This window comes from Podarcis bocagei (assembly GCF_964188305.1).
Source record: "Podarcis bocagei genome assembly, chromosome: 2".
Classification (NCBI taxonomy): Eukaryota; Metazoa; Chordata; class Lepidosauria; order Squamata; family Lacertidae; genus Podarcis; species Podarcis bocagei.
Genome location: NC_138126.1, coordinates 65419369 through 65445194, shown reverse-complemented (window position 1 = coordinate 65445194; position 25826 = coordinate 65419369). Strand labels below are relative to the sequence as shown.

Below are 25826 nucleotides of genomic sequence, written 5' to 3'. Positions count from 1 at the left end.
AGGTGTGTTTGCAGTATCTGCAGCGTTGTAATGGTCACATTCTGCGTGACTGCTGAAACTCTTAATCAGTCCCTCCTGATGAAACATTAATGAACTTTGTAAATGCAGGAAGCAGTGGGAAATAAATGAATTTCAGCTGGGGTTTGAAGAGCTGTCAGTTCCTCTTGCTGCAATGTTTCAGAGGAATGTCCTTTCTGATAAAGCCTCTGAGAAACGTGGAGGAGTTTGGAAAAACAGGATGCCGAATGGCAGGCTTTACTAATGTTTAGCATCTGCAAAGAATTCAGCAACAGCACACGGTGCAAGTGAGGGGAGTGCTAGCAAACAAGGGAAAGTTGTTAATCTGAGAGTGATGGGTGAAAGGGGAGAAATTAGTCGTCTGTCCCCCTTTTTCACTCTCCAGCTGGAGGCCTGCTAGCATTTTACAGTAGTGCTACAGTGAACAGACTTGATTACAGCAATAATGAACAATGCTACTTTGTGTGCCTGTAGATTCTTTCATCCTAGAACCATAAAGGACTTCACAAACACCATGTAAGTTCTGGACGTTAAGTCGGTAGGGATCTTTCACAATGGGACATTGATACTCTTAGTAGCTGATATTAGTAGTATACAGATTAGTAAACAGAGGTATGGGGGGGAATCATAGAAGTATTTAACTGTCTTGATTTTTACAACAATTCGTAAAAATAAAATAGTAGCACTACATTTGATGGAATCTTGAAAAATTATAACTGATTGGTGTCAGTGGCAAAGCTGGCATCTAGGTCACAACCTATTCAATGCGTCCATGTTCTTCTCTTATTGTGTATCACCAAGTAATACCTTGTTTAATTTTACCAATCAAACTGCTGCATCCACTGAGATTTTCTGCAAAGTCCAGCTTTCTCAAAGGTGTGTTTAGTTATACACCTTTGCTGGTCTTTTTTGGTTCAAAGACTCTGGAATTCCCACAGTAATAGGCTTGCCATACGTCTCTAGCAGTGTCCGGCAAAATGTATGGGGAATATCCGGACGTATGGCAGCCCATGTCAACAGTGCCGTTTTTTCCAGTTTCCCACAAAAATAGCTCAAAAATGGCTTCCCCTTTTTTTCTTTTGCAATCTTGCCAAAAAAATGCAAGATCTTTGGGCAAAATGAAAAAAAAATATTAATCAACTTTGCCCCCCCCCGAAAGCTCAACAACTATATGTTAGGTTAGTTACCACAAGTACAATGTTCACAAGTACCACAGGTACAATGTTCATATTACCTGACTCAGACATAATTATTTTAATATAGTTCATACGTTCACTTTGAGTATCTCAGTGTCGAGGCATCCAGCAATAAAAGACCAAGTGAAATATGCACATGTGTGAAGCAGGCTAAGTCTCCTTGGCCGTGGCTGCATATCACATATCACACCAAATCATAGTTTAGTCCAATGTGCCTGACCTACAACATGCCTCCAAATTGTGTGCTTCTGCTCCCCACATCCCCGCGTGGCTAGGAAGAGGTTTGGCTAACTAAAAATGTTAGTCAAAGCTTCCAAAGTCCTCTTTCTGGGCATGCAGGGAAAGGAAACAGGAAGGGGGAAATGTCTGATTCCTAGACCCTCTTTGGCTTATGTACTCATGCTAAACTGTGGTTTACTGTGATGAACCCAGCCTGTGGCTCACTTTTAGGCTGCAGTCCTATGTGTCCTGGAGTAAGGCCATTTACAAACAGTGGTGCTTAATTCTGAGCAAATATGCACAGACTTGTACTGCACCTCCTAGTGATAAATCTTGCACTTGTGGCTGGATTAGAGGGATCTATTTGTCTATCAAGAATTGCAGTAGTAATATAATTGGCCTTTTCGTCCCCGAAAGTTTGGTCCCCGAAACTCACTTCTGGCAGCCTGTTGCCCTACCCACAATCCCTGCCAAAGCCATTAGTGGGTTGTGCAATGTGATTCCAAGATCATAGCTATTTATTTAGGCCAGATTTCTACTCTTCTCTGCGGTGATTGGAATCTTTGGAATTCCACAAAACTCTTCCTTAGGAAATTAAAGCCATTCAGTAACCTGCTCAAACCTTTATTTCCAGGACAAAAAACATGCGCCCAAGAAGTTAAACATATTCTCAAAATCTTTGCTGAACTGAGATATAAAACATTGTTGGCTGCAATGGTAGGAATGTGAGAGTGATTTTGCAGTTTACTTATTTTATTTATCTCTCCTTGGATCGTTATGGCTGGATCATTGCAACAGAAAGGCATTCAAAACATCCTGATCTCTATCAAACGATATAACCCGAGCCTATAAAATCCAAGGACTAGACAATTAAAGTATGTAAGCAGGCATGAAAAATACAGAATTTTTCAAAGCTAAAAACAAACATGGTCCTGATCCAATGAACATCTGTACTGATGTAGTATCTTGAAGGAAGAGGCAGGAAGTCTTTTATTTGCTCTGTCCGAAGAATTCAAAGTTTCCTGATTTCTTGGGCGGGCACAACCTTACAACATTAGCCAGACTAGACTAGATAATGTAGCGCACAGCTGTGGGTCTTGTTTTTTTCTACCTAAGCAACGATACTCCTCAGAACGAACACAGTGGGTGGGCAGGAGAGGGTTATCTCTTCCTTCCGCAGTACATAGGAAGCTGTCTTATCCCAATCAAACATTGCTCCATCCAGCTTAGTATTAACTACTGGCAACAGCTGCTGTCCAAGGTTGCAGGCAACAGTCTCCCCCAGCCATACCTGGAGATGTTGGGGATTGAACTTGAGACCTTCTGACTTCAAAACAGATGCTCTACTGCTGAGCTACAGCTGTTCCCCAAAGCATGGCTGGAAAAACGCACACCCTAAACATGGCTAGGAGACTTTTCTCCTAAGGCTCCCTAGCTGTACAGGGAAGGGGTGTTGTTCCAATCTTGCTGGGTAAGGACAGCCTCCCCTCTTCACTTCCTGCGCTCCCCATCAGGATTTGTCCTTCTCTACATGCTTGCAATTTAGGAAGAAAAGACAAGGTATATAGATGCATGTACCTCTAGCCCTCAGCTGCCTCAGTAACAAATGGGATTGATATTCTCCTCTGTGTACCACTGACCTGTCCTAGGAATATGCTTTAGCTATGTCAGTGGGTGGCGCTGTGAGTTAAACCACAGAGCCTAGGACTTGCTGATCAGAAGGTCTGTGGTTCAAATCCCCACAACGGGGTGAGCTCCCGTTGCTGGGTCCCAGCTCCTGCCAACCTAGCAGTTCAAAAGCACATTAAAGTGCAAGTAGATAAATAGGTACCACTCCGAGGGAAGGTAAACGGCGTCCATGTGCGCTGCTCTGGTTCACCAGAAGTGGTTAGTCATGCTGGCCACATGACCCGGAAGCTGTACACCCTTGGCCAATAAAGCGAGATGAGCGCCGCAACCCCAGAGTCAGCCATGACTGGACCTAAAGGTCAGGGGTCCCTTTACCTTCACCTTATGTCAGTGGGAAAGAAAAGCTGCCTTTTTGGAAGGGACTTCCAGTGACACCTTGAGCTGAAGTAGACAAGGAAGACAAGTCCCATTGATTTCAATAGAAAATTCCAAGGAAATGAGTTTAGGATGACTGCCTAAAGCTACGTCGAATGACTTTTAAATTGGTCACCTTCAGTTAAATGCATTATAAGTTGTTACACAGCGCTTCATTGGTGATTGGAGAGGGAAGTGAATTTACACATCTCTGTTTTGCTAACTGGAGGGAATTGTGAAAAAGGCTGGAAGGACCATTCCCCCACTGCCTATGAGCTTTCAGAATTCGACTCACGGGGTAGAGAGGAAAAATTCAGGAAGAGAACTTGGGTCCCCTTTTGCAGCTTCCATTGGGTATCCATTGGGTATTATGCTCTTCAGTTATTTCAGAAGCTTCCTTAATATTATCTCTTTTAGGATTCAGTAACTGTTAGGTCCTCAGCAGGTATTCGTGGAATAAATGAATCTTCTTCTTATTCCTGTTATTATTTATTACATTTACGGTATATATCACCCTTCATCCGTGGAGCACAACATCTGAGGTTTACATTATAAAACCACAAAAAGACATACCGTAGCAAGTAGGTTTAGGAATGCAGTGTAATTTATTTCATTTTATTTAATCGTTAAATTTATATTCCTCCCTCCTAAAGGTGCCCAAGCATTTATGTGAATAAAATTGCAGTTAGAAACGAACATACTTAGAACTGTTAAAAACCTATAAAAACAATAAAACACAATAACACATCTGATGCAAGTTTAAGAACAGGAAACGTAAGTCAGGGAAGTGTGAAAAAATACACCCACTCTTTTATATGGCAGGGCAAACTGCTAGTATGAATGCATGGAGAATCATGCTGTACAGAAGAAATAAAAAGAAGAAGACAGAAGATAGAAGATAGAAGATAGAAGAAGAAGAAGAAGAAGAAGAAGAAGAAGAAGAAGAAGATGATGATGATTAGGATTTCTCACCCCAAAGGCTTGGAGAGCACAACAAATGAAAAGCAGGGTACTAAGAAAAGATGAGTCCCTTCTCGTTTAAGGAGTCACATGACTTGATGTGAGGAATCTGTCTGGGATTGATTGATTGACTGGCTGATTGTTCCTCCCACCCCTCAGCCCCCTGCCTGCCTCTGGCTTTAATCTTGCTCACAATTAGGCAAGTTATGTCTCATGAATCAGATGCAGATTTAACAGCGCACAGGACTCTAAGCATAGCAAATGCAATTTTAGTTACATTACACTTTTGACAAATGGAAGTGTGTTTGGCTTTGCAACTGCACAGAACTCACTTTTTCCTCCAGGGTTCCGTTTCTGATGGAACCAGTATTACCAGAACTGGGAAGGTTTCCATTCACATTTTGAGTTCTTCCAGAATGGAGGTCTTTCAATCTGGCATTTTAAAAAATAAAACAAAAATACTCATCACTTTTTCTGAAGCCATACTCTGAAATGGAATATTTGGACCCAGCACCTAAATACGATAAATGCATGTGCAAATTATGAATGCAGGGTGTCAGTAAGGATATGGTTGGGGATGAAGTGACTTGAGACATCTTCAGCTCTGTGAAGGGAAACAGCTTTATTATAGATTCCCACACTGTAAGTCAGCTCATCAAATGAATGACAGACCTTTTTGTAATAAGCCGAATAATCACATCTGTTTCTCTAGCATGAGAAAACTTAGAAAGCGATTCAAATTCCTTAAATTGGCACTGCATACTTGCGTTTTTATCAGCCTCCATGCAAGAAAGATGTTTGCATGTAATGGACCCCACATCTGTAAATATATATGCAATTGCAACTACTATCTGTATTTGTTTAAATGCATCTGTGTGAGGAGGTACGGTATATAAAGATAATACGTGACTCATAGAAGCCCTTTCCCGGTATTCAGTATCTACAAGAGTGGGGGCATCCTGTCACCCCCTCCCTCCTGCAGCAACATGTCCCGATCTTCTTTTTTCAGCCCTTCATGAGTTGGAGGCTTCCCATAGCCATCTGGCTGGCTGCTCTGAAGAGGATGTTCAACTACAAGGGCCTTTGGCCTGATCCAGCCGGCTCTTACTCCTATAATTGTGGAAATTCCCTGGGCAGATTAGAACAGGGATTGTGCAATATTCTAAATCGCACGGGGAGTCTCAATGAGCACAGGAGGCTCCCTGCTTCAGAAGATCACACGCTAGCTGCATTGAACACCTGAATAGGTCTGTTTTACCAGCCAAATTCTAATCACATTTATCAGGAAGTAAAGCCCTATATTTTTTTTTTTACTTCCATGTAAAATTGCTTAGGATTGTACCCATCCTGAGTAGTCTTATATAGTAAAACTGCCACTATATTTAGAATGCGTATCTGCCTTCACCATGGGATTGCAAACAGAGGATTCAGGTGAGGGCGCAGCGAAATTCTTTAATTAATGTTGGTGGTACAGTACTAGGGGGAATTAACCAGATTATGGGAAAGTGCATTATCTGTTGAAGTGTTTACAGTTCCAAATAGTTCCGTTGCTCTCTTTCTTTCTTTCTTTCTTTCTTTCTTTCTTTCTTTCTTTCTTTCTTTCTTGTGATAAATAGATTAGGCACCAGAGGGCAGGCTTTCCCGTGCCTGAATCGCATAGCCTGGATCCACAGCTATTGTTATGTTTATGCAAATAGCCTTTGACATAATAGCTTTGAAACAGTTGAAAATTGGATTGTGCCTTGAGGCCAAACATTCAGACCACCACCTTGGCTATATTCATCTGCCAGAGTAAATTGGGTTCAGTGTAGGCTCCACGTGCTGTATTTCAGAACGAGATTACAGGGTGGCAATAACTTTTGTCCAGGAAAGACAAACGCAGGTTTCTGGCAGGAACAGTGGAAACACTTAGCCTCCCACTATCTGATGAGATATAGATTGCACAGAGAATTTCTTTAGACTTCCAAGGACAAATTTTCAAAGTGGGATCTCCATTTCTAGCTTTTGCCTGCATCTCAATCAAATTAAGGTTGAAACTCCTGAAATAAATACCTAGTAACGAATTGAAGCTATTCAAAGAGTGAATTTACTACCCAGCACAAATCCATATCTCTTTACCTGATAGTGCCAGAAGGATTGAAGGTGCTATTGAAGGGTTAACTGTTTGCCTTTCTGAAGTCTTGCCTTTTTTAAGGCTACAGATCTGTCTGCCACAAGACAAATTATGCAGAATGTAAGTGGTAAGAGTAAGCCAATCATTAAATCTCACAGTCCATTCTGCCTGTCATCATGAAAAACTGAATGAAAGGAAAAGGAAGAGAAACAGCAACATCTAGGGCTGGAGTGGCCTGATGTGACTGCAAGGCCTCAAGAGAGATGTTTAATTTTGTTTTCATTCCAACCAGAGCTTAATGGCTCTTTTTGTTTTAGTACTCAGGAATGGTCAATGACGTGGTGCCCTCCAAATGTTGCTGGTCTATTACTCCAATCGCCCCTTGCCATTGGTCATGCTGGCTGGGACTGATGGGAGCTGGAATCCAACAATTGTTGTTGTTGTTGGCATCTGTCTGTCTCAGGGGACAATGGAGGAGTGTGCCTTTGAGTGTGAAGTCAAACTGTTGGAAGGTTGCAACGCCTGCTATGGCTGTAGAAACCGATAGAGGAGAGGCATGTTTTGTTGCAGCTGGGGCAGATGTAGGCGTCTGGTTGTGCTGCTGCAGATGCACCATGGCGTTTCTTCTCTCTGCGCTCCTTCCAGTGGTCATTTCTCATCTGGTCCCTGCTATGGATACGCAATCTGACTGCCTGTCTCCAGGCACTGCAGCAAGGGATTCCCAAACGGCGGGGTTTATGTTGCCAGCCTTCATGCCGCATTTGCAGACCTCTTTGTAATGCAGAGTTGGTCTGTCAACAGACCTGGTGCCTGAAGCCAACACGCAAGCCTGGTAGACCTCCATCTTGGTATTGGATGTTAGCGTCACATTCTCCCATACCCTTTTGGAGAGGCGAGCCACTGCTGTAGCTGCCTTGCCAATACGCTTGTCCAGGTCGGCTTTGATGGAGTGGCTGCTGGTTATGGTGGAACCCAGGTAGACAAAATTGTCTACCACCTCAAGCATGTGTTCACCAGTGTTGATGTGTGAGGTGCTGGCAATGTCCTGACCCAGGAGGTTGGCTACCCCTGGGTAAGTTATTTAACTGACTGAAAGGCTGAATGTTATGAAGGTGGGCCAGAAAAACATCTTGCTTGACTGTGGGTGTTTCATACTGAAATGCTCCAAAGATTGCAACATACAAAATTTAGGGACCTCTTAAACATGATGCCATGTCTATTTTAGACAGCCGTTGATTTGTAATAGAAGCAGGCCTGATCCAGAAGCCCTTAGCCATCACATAGGTGGGTGTGGGAGAGAGGTTGGTTAATTGTGGTGTGGATAGTTAGCACTGAGGGAGAAGCACTTGGCTTACACTCAGATATACTCTCTATCATTTTATGCACACCAGGGCTGCTCCTTAAAAAACAAACAAATGAAAATGGATTCCAGGACTAAGCCCTGTGGAAACCTGGTTTGTTTTTGATAGTCCTTTCCTCAGGCATATACTAGAATTTGATTCTGATTTCACATGCAGTGATGTACTTCATTGATTACTGTTACCACTCCAGGTGAGCTGCATTGTCCCTGGGTCAGGAAGACAAAATATGGTTGTTCCATCTGGTTTTCTCCAGACACTTAAAAACAACCTAAATCACAGTGGGCTGAAATAGGTATCCTGAATATTTATCGCATCTCACAGCTCCTTTGTATGTTAAAAGGTAAAGGTACCCCTGACCATTAGGTCCAGTTGTGACCGACTCTGGGGTTGCGGCGCTCATCTCGCTCTATAGGCCGAGGGAGCCAGCGTACAGCTTCTGGGTCATGTGGCCAGCATGACTAAGCTGCTTCTGGCGAACCAGAGCAGCACATGGAAACGCCGTTTACCTTCCCGCCCGAGCGGTACCTATTTATCCACTTGCATTTTGAGGTGCTTTCAAACTACTAGGTTGGCAGGAGCAGGGACTGAGCAACGGGAGCTCACCCCGTCACGGGGATTCGAACCACTGACTTTCTGATCAGCAAGTCCTAGGCTCTGTGGTTTAACCCACAGTGCCACCCATGTCCCCCTTTGTACGTTACACAGCAGCAAATATTATATATTTCATCCCATGTATAGAATCCAATCTCCTATATCACATTCTCTATCCTTATATATTGTATCCACACTGCCTACAACTTCCTAAATATGTCACATGTACTCTCACAGTCAGTTCCAATTCCCTATATCAGTATGCATGTCTATCCATCTGTCTGCCTGTATAATGATTCCCCAGCAGCTAACACAAAACAACAACAATACAATAATAACACATAAAAACAACATAAAATAAGAGTAGCAGAAAAGCCAATAGCCAGATTATACATAGAATATTTAAGGCCTAATTCAGGAGTAGCTGATATAGTGCCCTCCAGAAACTGCTGCACTTCAGTTCCTATCAACCTTAGCCAACAGAGCCAATGGTTAAGGATGTTGGGAGTTGTAGTCCACCAACACCATCAGGAGGGCACTATGTTGGCTGAGCTGATCTGGTCTCCGAGAGGTATCAGAGTTGGAGCCAGGAGAGTCTCCCTGGGGTGGTACAATTGAAGAGGCTCTATATCAAGTGATCCCTGCCTCAGTGCCTCAAGTCTGAAAGTGCAGGTGGAATGGGACCTGCAGGCTAGCTTCTGAGGCCAACCTAAGTAGTCAAGTATGATGCTGGCAGGACTTAAGTTAACATATATAAAAATGTACGTTATCTATAACATGGTCCTTATTTTTTTCCTCAGCTCCTGGAAGCCTTTGATTTGGGGTTGTTGGGTTTTGGGGGTTGTCCCCCCCCCGGAAGGCTTTGTAAATGAGAACTCTTTTTGCTCTCCCTACCACTTTCCCTTTCTTCTCTGTTTCTTTTACAATTAATTAGCTAATAATTTTGCTACTGATCTAGTCCTCATTTTTTTTAAAAAAAAGCTGAATCCCTGCCTTAGATCTGGTCAGAACAAAGGTGGGAGAATTTATGTCTTAATTTTAGTTCATTACGGCAGAGAGAGCATCTCCTCCCATCACTCTCGCGCTCCCCCCTCCTTCCTCCCTGCCATCCTTTGGAGTATCAGTTATCACCGTGCCCCTAAACTCCTCACACTCGGCAGCGGCACTGGAAGAGCCATCACTGCCCTTTATCTTCCGCTGCCTCATTAAGAGAAATGAACCTGAGTCTGAGAGAAATGACACAAGGGAAATAAAAATGTAATCCCTCGGTGCCACCTATAATGAATTGTTATGAAAACCATGAAAATATCTGTCTGCGGATATTGTTCTTTGATTTGAAGTCGGTGTTGTAAGCAGTAATTTTTGTCATTAAAGCTGTTAATCTGTTCGGTGCTCCTCATAAGTTTTTATGAAGAAAAACAGCCCTGCTGCCTACATGCTCATCGCAGGGAGCTCCTGAGCAACGCACCACAAAGCGCAGTGCATTTGAATAATTAGTTTTAATTATGGCTGAGGTCGCTGTCTGTTTCGCCTGCAAAGTTACGGCGCTTGTGGCGGCTTGTCCACAACAGCTCCATGTTGGGCTGATCGACCCACTTAGCTTGTCACAGTGTTAGCCCCCCCGTGCCAGCTCTGACAAATGCCAGCTTTGTGGTGGGTACAGCATGACACACCGAAGAACCAAGGCAATTCTGGCTGTTCCAGAAAGGGAAGGGGCCATATTTGAGAAGCAGGTCATAAGCTCTGGTGGCTTCCTGACAGCTGCAGAGTTAGGAGGACACTGAAGGAAGAGCAAAGGGAGCAGAAAGACCTCCTAAGAGAGCTGGCACATTCTCAAATATACCCATAGCTTTCATAGTCATATGACAGAGAACTAAAACACCATCATACATGGAGACTGAGGCCTATTTGTCACCATCAACCATGCTAGGCCAATGTGCAAAGTTTAGGAATTAACTGTAGGGACTGGATTAAATAGAAACTGTTTTATGAACCTCACTGAGGCATCTGCTGTGGTGCAGTTAAGGGATTGTAGAGTCCAGACTAATTTTTTTTAAAGGGGAGGGGCTCTATAAATAGTTATGTCTGCCACTTCACAAATAATACACCTAACTTTAGTTACTTCAGACTGTGGTAAGCCAGCCCTGCTGCATTCTGGGAGCCCTCCACATTTTGCTGAACCCAGGGCAGGACTCACCTAAGGAATCCCATCAGTGGACTTCTGCTTCCAGAACACGGCTTTACCCCTTTCTTCTCCTGTGTGCCCCCCCCCCCAAACTGGCCTGGGAGGGTAACAGGAGAACCCTCTCCTCCAAAACACTATGCAGGGGAAAGAGAGAAGTTCCATCTGGCAAAGTCCAGTGTTTGTGCGTACGGAACATTTGTCATAGAATAATACTGAATTCCACCACAGGTGGTACAAAAGATGCAAAACACTTTCTGCTGGGTTTTGGGGGGGGGTCTTCTAGCAAAAATATTTAATCAAATTTTGAGTACATGTGGTACATGTGAAAAGGATCTAGGAGTCTTGGTTGACCACAAACTTGACATGAGCCAACAGTGTGACGCGGCAGCTAAAAAAGCCAATGCAGTTCTGGGCTGCATCAATAGGAGTATAGCATCTAGATCAAGGGAAGTAATAGTGCCACTGTATTCTGCTCTGGTCAGACCTCACCTGGGGTACTGTGTCCAGTTCTGGGCACCACAATTCAAGAAGGACACTGACAAACTGGAACGTGTCCAGAGGAGGGCAACCAAAATGGTCAAAGGCCTGGAAACGATGCCTTATGAGGAATGGCTAAGGGAGCTGGGCATGTTTAGCCTGGAGAAGAGGAGGTTAAGGGGTGATATGATAGCCATGTTCAAATATATAAAAGGATGTCACATAGAGGAGGGAGAAAGGTTGTTTTCTGCTGTTCCAGAGAAGCGGACACGGAGCAATGGATCCAAACTACAAGAAAGAAGATTCCACCTAAACATTAGGAAGAACTTTCTGACAGTAAGAGCTGTTCGCCAGTGGAATTTGCTGCCAAGGAGTGTGGTGGAGTCTCCTTCTTTGGAGGTCTTTAAGCAGAGGCTTGACAACCATATGTCAGGAGTGCTCTGATGGTGTTTCCTGCTTGGCAGGGGGTTGGACTCGATGGCCCTTGTGGTCTCTTCCAACTCTATGATTCTATGATTCTATGAGCAGGGGTGCCTTATGTTTTCAATTCAATATAGAAACTCTGAAGGGGCATCATCCCCTCCCCCCTTTTAACGGCAGGTTGAGGTCCAGCAGTGCAGATGTGAGAACTTCTTCCATCATCATCATCATCATCATCATCATCATCATCATCATCATCATCATCATCATTTTCTATACTGCCCTTCATCCAAGGATCACAGGACCATTTACAACGTAAAATGCGTGATTTTGTCATTCAATTTTATTTATTTCCCTGTCTTCCACCTTTCTTCTGTCTTGGAACTCAAGGCAGTATACATGTGGTTCTCATGCAGTTGCACATCCAGATGCTGGTCAGATCTAGACCTGCCTAACTTTGGTAAGGTGGTGGTTTCATGTGCCTTCAGAGCAAAGCTGTGTATACACTATGCCTTCTAAAGCACATCCGAAGCACGTTCCACTCCTCCACAAAGAATTCTGGGCACTGTAGTTTATCACAGAAATGCAATTCCCAGCAACCCTTAACAAACTACAGTGCCCAGCATTCTTTGAGGCAGAAAATGTGCTTCCAGTTTGCTTTACAGGTGTGTGTGTACACAATCTGTATCTGGTCTGAAGCATTACTGGAGGAGAGTGGATCCAGCCATAGGGAGGTTTCAACATGTACATTCACCTTGAATAGTAAATAAGTAAATAAATTTCTATCCCACTCTACATTCCAAAGGAGCCCAGGGTAGCAAACGACAAAGCAGCTAAACAACACAATTTAAAAATAAATCTCTGAATGAACAGAGATTATTGATATTTTACATGAACAGTGTTGGGCTTCAGCATAAATCCTTGTAAGAATGAGTGGCAGATACAATCGAAGAAACAGTGGGTGGATGCATAAGAGAGATGAGACTACACTGATTTTTAACGTTTTCTTTAGGAAAGTGGAATTCTATGTAGGGCAGATTTCTCTGTCCTTCTCCTGAGTCACCTACATGCAAAACAGCAAGCATGTAAGCCCCCTGCCCCCTGCTCTTCACATCCAGGAACATTGTTAAGTTATTTTATAGTGATTTTCTGAGTCGAGGACAAGATGATTGGTGAAAGAGAGGTTTTGAAGGCACCATTAACATGGTAGGCTGAGCCCGTTGACAATAAGTCAATGATTGTTTCTGACGTGACTCTTAAGAGTAGCAAAAGGACATCTGTAGGATGACTCATATTAATGGAAGAGGAGTATGTATGAGTTGAGATTTAGGACAGATGTCAAGTTCAGGAAAGTGTAGTGTAAGGAAGATCATTTTTATCATCAGAGTAGCAGGAGACAACTTGTCAGATTGATGTTGACTCCCTTCTTTTTATTGTTTTGGCAGTTCTGTTGGCAAAGGAAGAAAGAGCAGAGGGAGAGGAAAGATACCAAGTGGCAACCTTGACCAAAATACTCTGTAGGTAAGGAGAACGACCTCCTCTGAAATATGGCTAATCTGCGACCACAGCAGGGCAGAGGGAAATGGAAAGGGAAAGGGATTGGGGGTGAGCGAGTGGGAGGAGAAAACTTTGATATTAAAAGGAAGTGTTAAGTGCAGGTATCATGGGTTTCTAATGCTGCAGTTCTGTGCACACTTACATGAGAGTAAGCCCCACTGAACACAGTAAACATACATACGATTTCAATTCAACACTTTCGTTTTGTTTGTTTGTGTTTTACTTGTTTGGGGGTGTGTTTTGCCTGCTTTAGGGAGAGGGTTCTGAGTATCGCCTGCTTTTCATCTGTGGGATGGGTATCTTGTGATGCCCACAGCTGCCCTCACGCTCTGGAAGGTTGGGCACCCTGGTTTTAAACTTGGAGTTTTGGCTGCTTCTTTATTCTCACTGTTTATTTACATATGATATTCAAAGCGATATTTGGTGTTGTTTACTCTCGTGGCTACTTGATATTTAGTTGCCTATATTTGCTGCAAGTTGAAACCAATTTAAGCTGTGCGTATTCCAATACAGAAGTTATTAACAGCAGGCTTAAAATAGCTACCATGTTAAGTTCAAAGTGCTGGTTCTGGTGTATTTAGCCCTATACAGCTTGGGACCTGAAATATCATCCCACCCCTTAAATACCCCTGCTGCAAGTCAGTTCTTTACAGTGTATGTAGGTATTGGCCATTAATGTTGTGGCACCTACCCTATGGAATTCCCTACCACTGAGTATTAGGCAGGCACCATCACTGTTCTCTTGCCTCCTCTTTCAACAAAACTTTTAAGTGGAGATCTTTCCTGATCTGCATCTGTGCTGGAATGGTTGTTAATATGTTTTGTTTTTTTTAAATTGTTTTACCACTTTTTTGCTGCCCTGGGCTCCTTTGTGAGGAGGATTTTTTAAAAAATAAAATAAAATCAGATATTTTCAGAGGTGGTCTACTACTAGCAGAAACTGCCAGGAACTCCCCATTGCTGGCATGGCACCCCTGCTATGACATCACTTACAGCACCATTTGTTTTAGCTTTTGCGGACCGTGGTCAGTTCCTTGTAGAATGTACCATATCAAAGAACTCTTATTAGTAACAGGGGCCTCTTTCCTGATTAGTGAGGCATTGCCTAGGCCTTTGTTGGCTTTTTAATATTTTAAGCCTGCTGTTAATTTTTAAATGTTGCACGGTGCTTTGTACATTTTAGTTATTTTAAAAATATTTTTTCAGTGACGATTATGCTGTGTCATCATTCATGAAGGGACCATTTTGTAGAATTTCCAGTCTAATTCACATTTCTGTAATTTCTGTAACATTTCTCCCCATCCTTGGGGATTTGGCCCTGGATAAGGGAAGGGGTGGGACACGGGTGGCGCTGCGGGTTAAACCACAGAGCCTAGGGCTTGCTGATCAGAAGGTCGGTGGTTCGAATCCCCGCGATGGGGTGAGCTCCCACTGCTCGGTCCCTGCTCCTGCCAACTTAGCAGTTCGAAAGCACGTCAAAGTGCAAGTAGATAAATAGGTACTGCTCTGGCGGGAAGGTAAACGGCATTTCCATGTGCTGCTCTGGTTCGCCAGAAGCAGCTTAGTCATGCTGGCCACATGACCTGGAAGCTGTACGCCGGCTCCCTCGGCCAATAAAGGGAGATGAGCGTCGTAACCCCAGAGTCGGCCATGACTAGACTTAATGGTCAGGGGTCCCTTTACCTTTACCTAAGGGAAGGGGTGGACCACATGATTTGCAGGCAGGAAAATCCCAGGTTCTATCCCTGGCATCTCCAGGAGGATTTGGGAAAGGTTCCTTCCTGGAGAACCACTGCAACTCACTGTAGAGACAATACTAAACTAGATAGGCAAACCATTGGGCTCAGTATAAGGCAGCTTCCAATATTCCTATATATTTATTTATATCTGCAAGTGCAACAAAGGAATCAGTACAGGTAGGATAACATGCAGATAGAGGTCCTTCCCCGTAGAGGTGCTTCCGGCACCTTCATTGTCCAGCTGTCCTCATACGCTGAAGGTACACCTCTCTGCCCTTCGACACTTGAGAGGGATATTTTTAGGACCTGCTCTGGTTGTAAATTGGTTTTAAACGCTGTATTTTGTATTGCTGTAACCTGCCCCAGAACCTTCTGGTGAAGGGAGGGTAATAAATCTAATAATAACCAAACTAGTACAGTGGTACCTCAGGTTACAGATGCTTCAGGTTACAGATGTTTTAGTTTACAGACTCCACTAACCCAGAAATAGTACCTCGGGTTAAGAACTTTCAGGATGAGAACAGAAATCGTGCGGCGGCAGCGGGAGGCCCCATTAGCTAAAGTGGTACCTCAGATTAAGAACAGTTTCAGGTTAAGAACGGACCTCCAGAACGAATTAAGTTCTTAACCCGAGGTACCACTGTAATAATATTATCATCCTGATGCTTCATGGAATGTATACCACAAGTTTCCATGTTTCTCAAACAGAGGAGAGCTTGCAGATTAGTTGAGAAGAACGTTATGGATAATGTAGCAAGTCAGCTAGGACTACCCACCTTTCTACAGTGGTGGAATTTGTTTTGGGATTGGTTGGATCTCTGTCATGGAAAATCCCAGCGCTTGTATCCTTTTTTTATCTCGATCCAAGATTAAACCAGTCCAAAAATGTTAAGAGTTTCTCTTAAATGGCTTCTTTGGAAAGAGAAATATGGAAACAATCCATTTCATTCAACCTCATCTCCAGCTGTTCAAATAGCAGAGGAGCATAAACTGGATGAAGAGCCTGCAGGTCTGACTGCTGACACCGTCAGGCTCAGAGAGACAAGGCCTTCATTCTGGCCTAGAAGTGTGAGAAGCTTCTCTGGAAGGGAACAAATCTTTTTTATCAAGAGCTGCTGTTCTGGGGCTGCTTGTTCTAATGCTTGTACCACATTTGGTTTGTTATGCTTCTAGCACGACAGAATGGAATCTCTTGCCGAGGAGTGTTTGGTGGTGGCAGCAGCTAGATCTGGCACCTGAGGCTGCTACCTGAGGCAACCACCTTACCTGATATGGGGGCTGGCCCTGTATACTAGGGTAGAGTGTGAATTAAAATATGCATTGTATGAACACTTTTACCCTAGTATATGCATCATCGCATCTTAGTAAAAAACTACAAAGATGCCTAATATTAGGGAAACCTGCTTGCAAAAATAATGCCTAGGAATAATGTGTGCAGGAGGAGAAATTTTCACGAAAACTGATGAATTTTCATGGGCACTTTTAAAAAGAAGATTTTGCAAATTCATGTGGAGAACTGAGCTTAAGATTGGAAAAATGAGAATAAGAGAGAAACTGAAATTGGCAAATTTGCCCTTCCCTATTCCAAGCAACTAGCATTCAGAGGCATACTGCCTCCCACAGTGGAAGTGGAATACAGGCATTATGGCTAGTAGACTTCGATAGCCTTATGTTAGCTTTCCCTTCCATCTTTACCTGTGTGCAGTATTGCATGCAATAAAAAGAGCCTCTAGTTTATTTATGGCGTTTCTGTAGTTCGAACTGCCAGCAGAGGTAGAATGTTGTCTCTCTGTAGGAGGAGCTTGGAAGTGAATGGGAGCTGAACTCTGCCGAATCCAGAAGGATGGGACCTTTTCATGGGAGGATCCTCTCTCCTTCTCTGAGGTGAAATACGCAGGCAGGGCTGAGCTGTTTGTGCTGTGATTTGCTTCAGAACTCTCTGTGTTCAGTTCAGCCTTGAAACAGAAGCTGCGGGATGAAACATATCTTCAGAACCCATTTGGTGTTACGGTGCAACTAAAAGGTCAGCTTGTGTCAGCAAACAGCACTGTTTGATTCTTGAAGCAATGTCGTTCTCTTTTTGCCCTGTGTGAAGCCCGCTATTGCTGTAGCTTCTGGACTCTTTTTTTGAAAAAAGGATGTCTGCATTCAATGACACTATGTCTAGCTCTCATCAAAACAAGTCTAATGAAAAAGCAAACCTCGCAGTCCACCGTCCGGTTCACATGTCCTTTAGGATTTGCTAATATTGCAATGAGTCAAGCCATAACTCCAGTGCCTTAGTTGTAGTGTTTTATGGCTGTGCTGACCTGGTGATGTCACACAGGCATCGGAGATGAGGTGTGGGGTTAGCAGCATGCCATCTCCTAGGAAACGGCAAAGTTACATGGGAGATGGGAACGTATGGCCCGAAACCAGCAGCGGGGAGCTGGGAGGAGAAAGGAGCTGTGTAGGAGTTCTCAAGGCAGGATTTCAGTGGCCCATGGAGGAAATGTGGCTTATTAGTCTGCTTGCCAAACTTTTAACCTGACCTCCCCCTTTACCCCAAACCAAATATATCCACATTCTCTTTAACAGACAGGATGTAGTTGCCAGTAAGCTCTGACATTGCAGTGACCCACACTGAGCAGAAATATCAACAAATCAGCACAGGGGAAAGTCAATGGTGAGGCAGCAGAAAGTGCCTATGTAAATTCCTTTCAACTAGGACCACCACTTTTTCCATCTAGGGACTTCCTTGGATCCTGCAGTCTAATCAAAATAATCCTGTGATTACTGCTAAGTAATTCTTTAGAAATCAAGAGATTAGCATTTTGATGATACTACTGGAATTAAGATAACCTCATGTAAGAAAGTGTATCCAGCAGATTGTGACTACTGAACAGTATTCCTTTGGATATGTTTCTGTGCTTCTAGCTTTTCAAGAAGACTTTGAGGAAGCAGCTGATGTGACTTTTCTGGACAGAGATATTGTTAGGTAAATTATTTCATTTTACAGTATTTAGGGCAATCATTGGATGTCTTACTTGTGGCCACTAAATGCATTTCCAAATTTAGCTGTGGTCCCAAATTGATGTACCTCTGAGTAAACACACTTGCCATCACACTGCTCATGTACAGCTACCAAAAGTCGGTCAGTCTCACAGTTCATCAGGTTTACAGCAGAAAAGTAGCTTGGGATTGGAGTGATGCCATCTGAACAGCAAAAGGTGGTGCCACCAAAAGGCTCTGTTTGGTTGACCATAGAGATGGAAGGGGGAGCATGGAAAGCAGGGCTTGGATGCACCATAATGGAAAGAAAGGTTAATATAGGTTAATTATAGATATTAAACCTAAGCTAAATAGTGATCAGATCTTTTTGGCTTTACGGGTCAAAACTGTACTCCTGTAGTGAAGCAATTAAGTCAGATTTTTTTGACCAAATTGTGCACTTTGGGTTAAAAGCATCAAAGTTGCCATGGACATCATCAGTTTATTTTTATACCACTTTTTGGCCAGGGCCCCCAAAGGAGTGAACAGATTAATACAAAAGAAAATACAATAAAGCAGCAGTAAATACAAATAAAAAGTACAATACAGCAAATCAATAAAAACATAAAAGAGCAACAACCCAAGCACACCATGAATCACACTTTGTACATTCACGAGTTGCATTTGTGCTCTCACCGCAAACATAGCTACCATCCACAAACAACGGACCATACAATAGGCTTCTCCCTGCAAACAGCAAAATTCTTACACTTGCCCTCCAGGTCAGGGCTAGCTGGCTCAGCCTTCTGGCTCCTCAACAGGTTGCAGATCTTCAGGTAAAGGAAGAGGAGCAGGTGCAGTAAAGGGTGGGCTAAAGCTGGTATTCACCTCCCACCCAGCAATAGTCCTATTACTGCTACCTATTACTGCTGAATGGCATGCAGTGATAATGCCTAAACATTTCCTGACATGGATTCATCCTCATGTCTATTTCTGTTTCAAAATAAATGAGTTTTAATTTTACACCGTTTCCTTATAAACAAATATTCTCTGCATCAATAGAATGTTCCCACTGGTAGTGGTAGGTCCCAACTGAATTAGATAACAAATATAAAATGGATATTCCCAGACAATAAATGCAAAACAAGAAAACAAACACAAAACGTATTTCATAATGTTGTATGTGATGGGAATTAGTAAGAGGACATATTAATTATATTTAATCCTCTACAGACCCACACGTGTGGGTTAGCAAACAAAACAGCTGGTGCTTGTTTTTTTTTAAAAAAATGTAGGGCTTGCACATAAAGAGCCCCAGTAGCAAATCTTAAATCCCACCTTTAGGCAGATTTAATGACACATAGGAATAGGTTTTTAAACCTTCTTTTAATACATTCCAGCTCCTTGAGGTAGCTGGCCCGCTTTACCCCACCTGCAGAGAAACAGACCACACACTGAAGTAAGTTTAAAATATACTTTACTTACAGTCATGCATTGCCCTTAGCAATGACAGGTAAAATATTCTTAGTTGAAAACTATAGCAACGGCATCCTCAGACACATATCTGAGGCACATACATATGTTGAGGCCAGTCTTCCTCCATCATGTGCAGCGAGAGAGAGAGAGAGAGAGAGAGAGAGAGAGAGAAGGAACAGGAAACAAACTCTACTTCCTTCCTCTCAGGAGAAGAGGGGATGTGACATTACCGAGCCTAATCTAGCAATCAGAACTCTGTGGTCCTTAATTCCTTCACATACTAACTAGAATAGTTAGGTGTGACAGTGTCTTCCGCAGTAGGAATTCCTGTAACATCACTTTTAAATAAATATTTCATAAAATAAAAATATCCATGTACAATTATTTAGTGTAGGTCAATCTCTGTGTGTGCTAAGTTTCATAGTTTTAACCCAAAGTGCATGATTTTTTTGGCTGAACCACTCCACCACTGAACTATATCTGAAAGACAATAGGCAGCTGGAGCAGATGCTAGAACCAGGATGTAGGTTGCCAGTGTGTGAGGTCACTGCTATCAACCTGCTATAAGTGTTGTCAAGAATGATGGTGTATAGGAGGCTCAAGATACAGCCGTCTCACCACTGAAGAACCTTTAGACTAACTAGGCATGAAAAGAAATAAGTACTTGTACAGGGGAGAGATGCAAAGGCAGTTTTAGTGACCTCCATTGGAGTTCCAGCTGCAGAATATGTGAAAATACAGTTTGGACTGGAAAGAAAAAGGTTGTCCTAGAAGCTCTGTGACAAGAGATGATAAATAACATGTTAAATATAGATCCAGGTAATTTGTTGCAGATAAAAGCCACACTTGCTTATTGAAGACATGTAAAGAAAAATGATGTTCTGTGTTGGGATTTTGGGGTCAGAGGAAAGATGGTATGGAGGGGGGGGGACCGCCCCACAAAATGTGGTTGGGAATCTCAGTTAGGAAATTATACAAATATGAAAGAGAACACACTGTGGTGGTGGTAAAGAAGTCCCTGGGTGACCATTTGAAATATGGGAACAGTGACCTTTCTTACAGTGTTGTTCTAAACTAGCCCTACTGAAAGCATTCAGAAAATAGCCCTACTGAAGCATTCAGAAGAATGTGTGAATGCTCACACTAGGGAGTGAGTGCCTTCATGCATGCCAGGTGCACCCACACCACTTCTGACCTTCCTAGAAGGTCTGAAGGGGGCTTGTTTAGCAGAATAAGAATAACAATGTTCTTTAAATTTATATGCTGCCCATATGTTGCCCCAGCCACATAAAGGATACCATGACCTTGTTTGAATGTAATGCTAAACCATTGTTGGGGCTTATGGAGATTGAAGGCATTTCTCTCTCTTTTAAAATTGCTCTGTGGCTTGTTGTTACCTTGAACTGAGACAAACTGTGATTTGTTTTAACCATGGTTTGTCTGAACAAGCCAACTTTGAACAATGGTTTATATCAGGGTAGCTAATCCTTAGTTTGGGAGCCTGATCCACATACACTCACCACAGTAATTTTTTCTGTCCCCATATGAACCGACTTATTTTGGTGAGAGTAGTAAAAATTAAAATAAATAAAGTATATGCAGCACTAGGGTGTTTGGAGCCCAATGCCTTTATGGAGATGAAAAATAGCCCCCCAGTCATCGGTTTGAACATATGATGAGCAGAGAGGGGGCAACAACCCCCCTCCTCAGCTGACCTGCATGGGTAAACAGGACTTCTGAGCAAAACAAGGAGTGGCAATCCATGGTTTACGTTCTTGACTTGTTTTGATAAACCATAGTTAAAACTAAACCCAACAAATGGTAGTTAGATACAAATGTAAGTGACTGAAGCTGTGCTGGTAGAGGAGAGGGAAGGAGTAAGCATTTGAGAACAGAGGCTTGCAGAGTTTTGTTCCCGTAGCACTAAATGATGGTTTGAACAGTGGTCTTGTTGGGTCACTACAACAGAGTTGGCAATTGCATCCCACAATGCTTGTCAGTGTGTATTACGTGTAAAGAGTGCTAAACTTTCTTGTCCAACCTAGAGAATGCTAGAGATGCCCAAGTCCGCAGTGGGATTTAAGCACATAATTAAAGAGTTTTATTCCCTGCGGAATTGCACATTTTGTGATTAGTCTACAATCTGTCTGAAGTGCCTGGAAATATTTGCAGTGATAACCAAATTCACTTTCCTTATTGCTGCATAATAGGTACCTTTTTATACTCTGCCTGATTAAACACCAGCCCTTTAGCAAATTGAGTACTGTGTCAACTACTTATTTATCTGGCACTTTTTCTAATAAGCTGTAGATCTTTAGTACGTTTAACCTCACTACAGCCCTGTGAGGCAGACAGCTAATATTTACAGACCAGGAAGGCAGGCTCCACAGTGAATCTATTGCCCCCTTCGCACTTGAGGCAGTGCCACAGGCTGTTGGGCTTGTGGCTGGGCACCACTCGCACAGAGGTGCTATTAGTGAGAACTGGCCCCACTATGTGAAGGGTGGACAGGACATGTGATATATTTAATACCAGCTCTCTTTCGGGCCACTGTGCTCTTGCAAAATTGTTACAAATGGCACCTCAATTTCTTTATTTAAAACATTTTAATCTCCCCCTTCTTCCCCGCCACCCCCAAGCTTCTGCAGTGGCAGACATATACTAGTTCTTAGTTACACAGATATTGTAATGAGCCAGCTGGAATTGAGCAATTTGGAAAGAGAGGAGCCAAATGTTGCTAGTCTTTCAGTAGAACTGATGCAAAGTTCCTGCAGTCTCTTTTCTCTGCCATAGCCTGATGGAATGGCTGTGGCAGATGGTGGTTGAGAGTGGAGGAGCCTGATGGAGCTGGTCTTTGGTAGAGTTGATGGAGAGGCCTTGCTGTGACTGTGAACCCTGCAACCACTTCTATGAGTTTCTGTGGCGGGCACCATAAATGTGAACTCAGCTTGTGGCAGAGGCGGAAAGGGAATTGAGCTCAGCCAAAATCCAAACACCTTGCACTAAGATGTTTTCATTGAAAGCCTTGTTTTGATTTTTGTACATTATGAATTGCCCACAAGTGTTCACCGCAGAGCTCACCAGCAGCCACAGTCTACCTTGTATCAACTCTAGTTGCAGGGTCTTAAGTAAAAGAAACAAAATAAATAAATAAATAAATAAACAAACAAACAGATTAGTATGGAAGAAATGTTCCAACTAGCAATGAGTACAGTATATGCAAGTAACACTGGAGCACTTTATGAGGATGCTGTTTTAAGGTAGCAATGTAAGATAGGTTCAAGAAAAAAATGTAAAGCATTTATAAACTGCTTAATATTTAAACATCTCAGAGCAGTGTATAAAAAACAAGCAATATCATTAAAGCAAAAATATAGCCTGAAACCAATAATGCTGCAGAAGAAAAGCATCTAAAAGTGTATAAAAACAAATAAAAAGCAGGAATTTGGGGGATTCAGACACATAAAATGGGGTTCAATCTTATTGGCCATGGAAAGCCTGAGCAAAAAGACAAGCCCAGATGATCCTAAGTGGTCTTACAGGTCTATATAGGGGCAGCCAGTCTTTCAGATGACCTGGTCCCAAGGGTTTTATATGTTAGCAAGAAGACCTGGAGCTGATTGGCAGCCGGTGGAGTTCCCTCAGCACAGCTGTAATGTATGTATGTGTCCAGGTTCTCCACTCAACAACCTGGTTGCAGCATTCTGCACTGGCTGCAGCTTCCAGACCAGTCTCAAGGGAAGCCCACAAAGAAATTGGACAAACATGCTATTGCAGGTGTCCTTATCTGGTTATTACACATCCCAAGAAAGATGGATGATGCCACATCTGGGTCATAATACATCTGGCAAGTCTGAAGAAATAAACATTAAGAAATCCTTCCAAGGAAAGGTATTTCTCACTCTTTTCCCCCATCTTGCTAATTAGGGGCTAATGAACCACAGACTTGTTACCAAGAAGGAATATTGTTTGCATTGATTATGTACCTAAAATAAATGATAAGGCATTGAAACGCATACATCTTGGGACACAAGCATGCCATGCAAGGAAGTTTTGGAATACATTAAATGTTAAGAGGCCGTGCCTGTGTAGTAGTACTGAAAGTTGTAAGAAACCAAATAAAAGTGGAACCTATTCCTTCATTTCCACAATAACATTGCTGCCATTTAGCATTTGTTCTTCTGTTCTTCTGTACTGTCAAAGCTCAATTAATGCTGCTTCCAAGTAGGGATGGGGTGGAATTTTACTTATCTGCACTTCCTGTAATAAAACGCAAACCAAAATACTCAGCTATCCTCCAAAATTCATCTTTTCCTGAATGTTGCAGTGCCTTTCTTCAACCAGAAACTATACAAAAGTGCCTATGTTAGAGGAAAGTGGACATATATTAGTGAAAACAACATATACATGATATTAGGGTATACCCTTGCATAAATATGTTTGTTGGGCATAACTGCATAGAAACGTGCAGTCCTTTTATCTGGGGGGAAGCAGGGGTATGCATACCCCTCAACATTTTTTGAATCTACGTTTGGCCTCATTGAGGGGCAATATTTAAATATGAGTCGGAAAATGAGAGTACCCCTAAACATTTTTTAAAGAAAAAAAAGCACTGGAAAGGTGTATATTACCAAACCACATCTTAAAATGCTCAAGAATTGTTCTGACGACTTTCCCCCTCTAAACTGGTGCAAAGATGTAGCAAACTGGAATTAAGATTGAAAATATGAGCAGCTGGAAGAAAATGAAATTTGACAGATTCATCCATCTCTACTTCCAGGTATACTTACAGACTTTAACCTAGATCCAGCTTTCTGAACATAGCTAAGGCTGTATTTGAATACTAGTGCTGTGTACCTAGATGCTATCATTGTTAACCTCCACAGCTGCTCTTGGAAACCACAGCAAGTTCAAACTGATGACACTTACCATTAACCAGCCCTGCCTGCTTTGTCTCTGCTACAAGGTTGGGACTGCCAGGAACTGAGCAAGCTGCCTGCTTCTCTGTTACTTCTTAATGACGGCTGTGCTAAATGTAGGTTAAAAGCAAAAACATTGAGGTGCATCTTACTGCTGTGCTTCAAGGCAGAACAGCAAATTTCAGCCTTTCTTCTAACCCTGCTAATTCTAATATAGGCATCTCCTGCTTAGATTGTTAATTAGGAATTAATTAAGCAATTTTATTTATTTATTCCCGTTTGCCCTATCCCAAGTTAGTGATATTAGAATCAAAATTCAACGAAACCCATTAAAATCCCAATTAAAAGTGCAGAATCAGAAGTAAAAAATATTCTGTAGTTGCTTTATCCCAGCTGTAAAAACCAGACCTTCCTTCCTTCCTTCCTTCCTTCCTTCCTTCCTTCCTTCCTTCCTTCTTTTTAACATTTTTGTCTCTTCTTTGGCAAATCTACTCAGGCAGGGAGTTTTAAAGCTATTGGGCTGCCTCCATTTGACATTGAACCCAACCTTCTAGTGATTATTGGAACAGTCAACAAGAACTAACAGTACAGGAAGAAGCTGGTACCTGACTCTATCTGACAAAGAGTATAAGTCAGTATTGGATCTTTAGTGGTTAGTATTGGATAAAATCTGACAGCTGGAGAGCTCAGTTGGTTAGAGCATGGTGCCGAAAACATCAAGGTTGCAGGTTCACTCAGCTGCATCTTCCTGCATTGCAGGGCATTGGACTAGATCAGGCATGTTCAACCGGTCGACCGTGATCTACAGGTAGATCCCCAGGTGATCGTTGTCAATCACAGGCTCCTTATCTATCATGGGATGGAAAATACTTGGGAATGAATGTGTCCGCCTCCCCCACCCCCGGGTCCCTCGCTCTTCCCTTCCCTTGCATGTTGTGGTGGGTCGTTTTGCGTTTGCTGTTGATGACTGGGGATATGATGATTGGCTTGTGCACTGCATGGTCTTTTTAGCGGTGGATTTTTAGGTGACCGATTTAGAAGAAGAAGAAGAGTTTGGATTTGATATCCCGCCTTTCACTCCCCTTAAGGAGTCTCAAAGCGGCTAACATTTTCCTTTCCCTTCCTCAACAAACACTCTGTGAGGTGAGTGAAGCTGAGAGACTTCAGAGAAGTGTGACTGGCCCAATGTCACCCAGCAGCTGTATGTGGAGGAGCGGGGACGCGAACCTAGTTCACCAGATTATGAGTCCATTGCTCTTAACCACTACACCACACTGGCTCTCATTTATGCCATTTCCCCTTTAAAGAAGCTCAGCAACTCTGAGCAATCCTTCCCAAAATAAGCTCAGCAACTAAGGGCAATGCTTCCCCCCAAAAGCTCAATAACTCTTTGCAATCCTCCCCTTCCACCCACCCACCCCACGCATGCTCTCCCTCCCTCCAATGGCAATGGGTAGATCACTGCCATTTTTCTTATACTGGGAGTAGATCGCAGTCTCTTGGGAGTTGGACGTGCCTGGACTAGATGATCCTCCGCGTCCCTTCCAACTTTATGATTTTATAAGATATCTATGAGATGCAG

The 25826-nt window shown here is 42.8% G+C and overlaps 1 protein-coding gene across 1 annotated transcript in view; it reads left to right on the top strand.

Moving 5' to 3' along the window:
• Positions 1 to 461: 461 nt before the first annotated feature.
• Positions 462 to 25826, top strand: part of LOC308582124 (uncharacterized protein) — a 155310-nt gene continuing 129945 nt past the window's right edge. Inside the window, exons 1-2 of the mRNA XM_081185002.1 lie at positions 462 to 534; positions 13029 to 13100. Coding sequence (XP_081041128.1) covers positions 464 to 534; positions 13029 to 13100 — 143 coding nt within the window. The 5' untranslated portion in view covers positions 462 to 463. The remainder of the gene's footprint in view (positions 535 to 13028; positions 13101 to 25826) is intronic.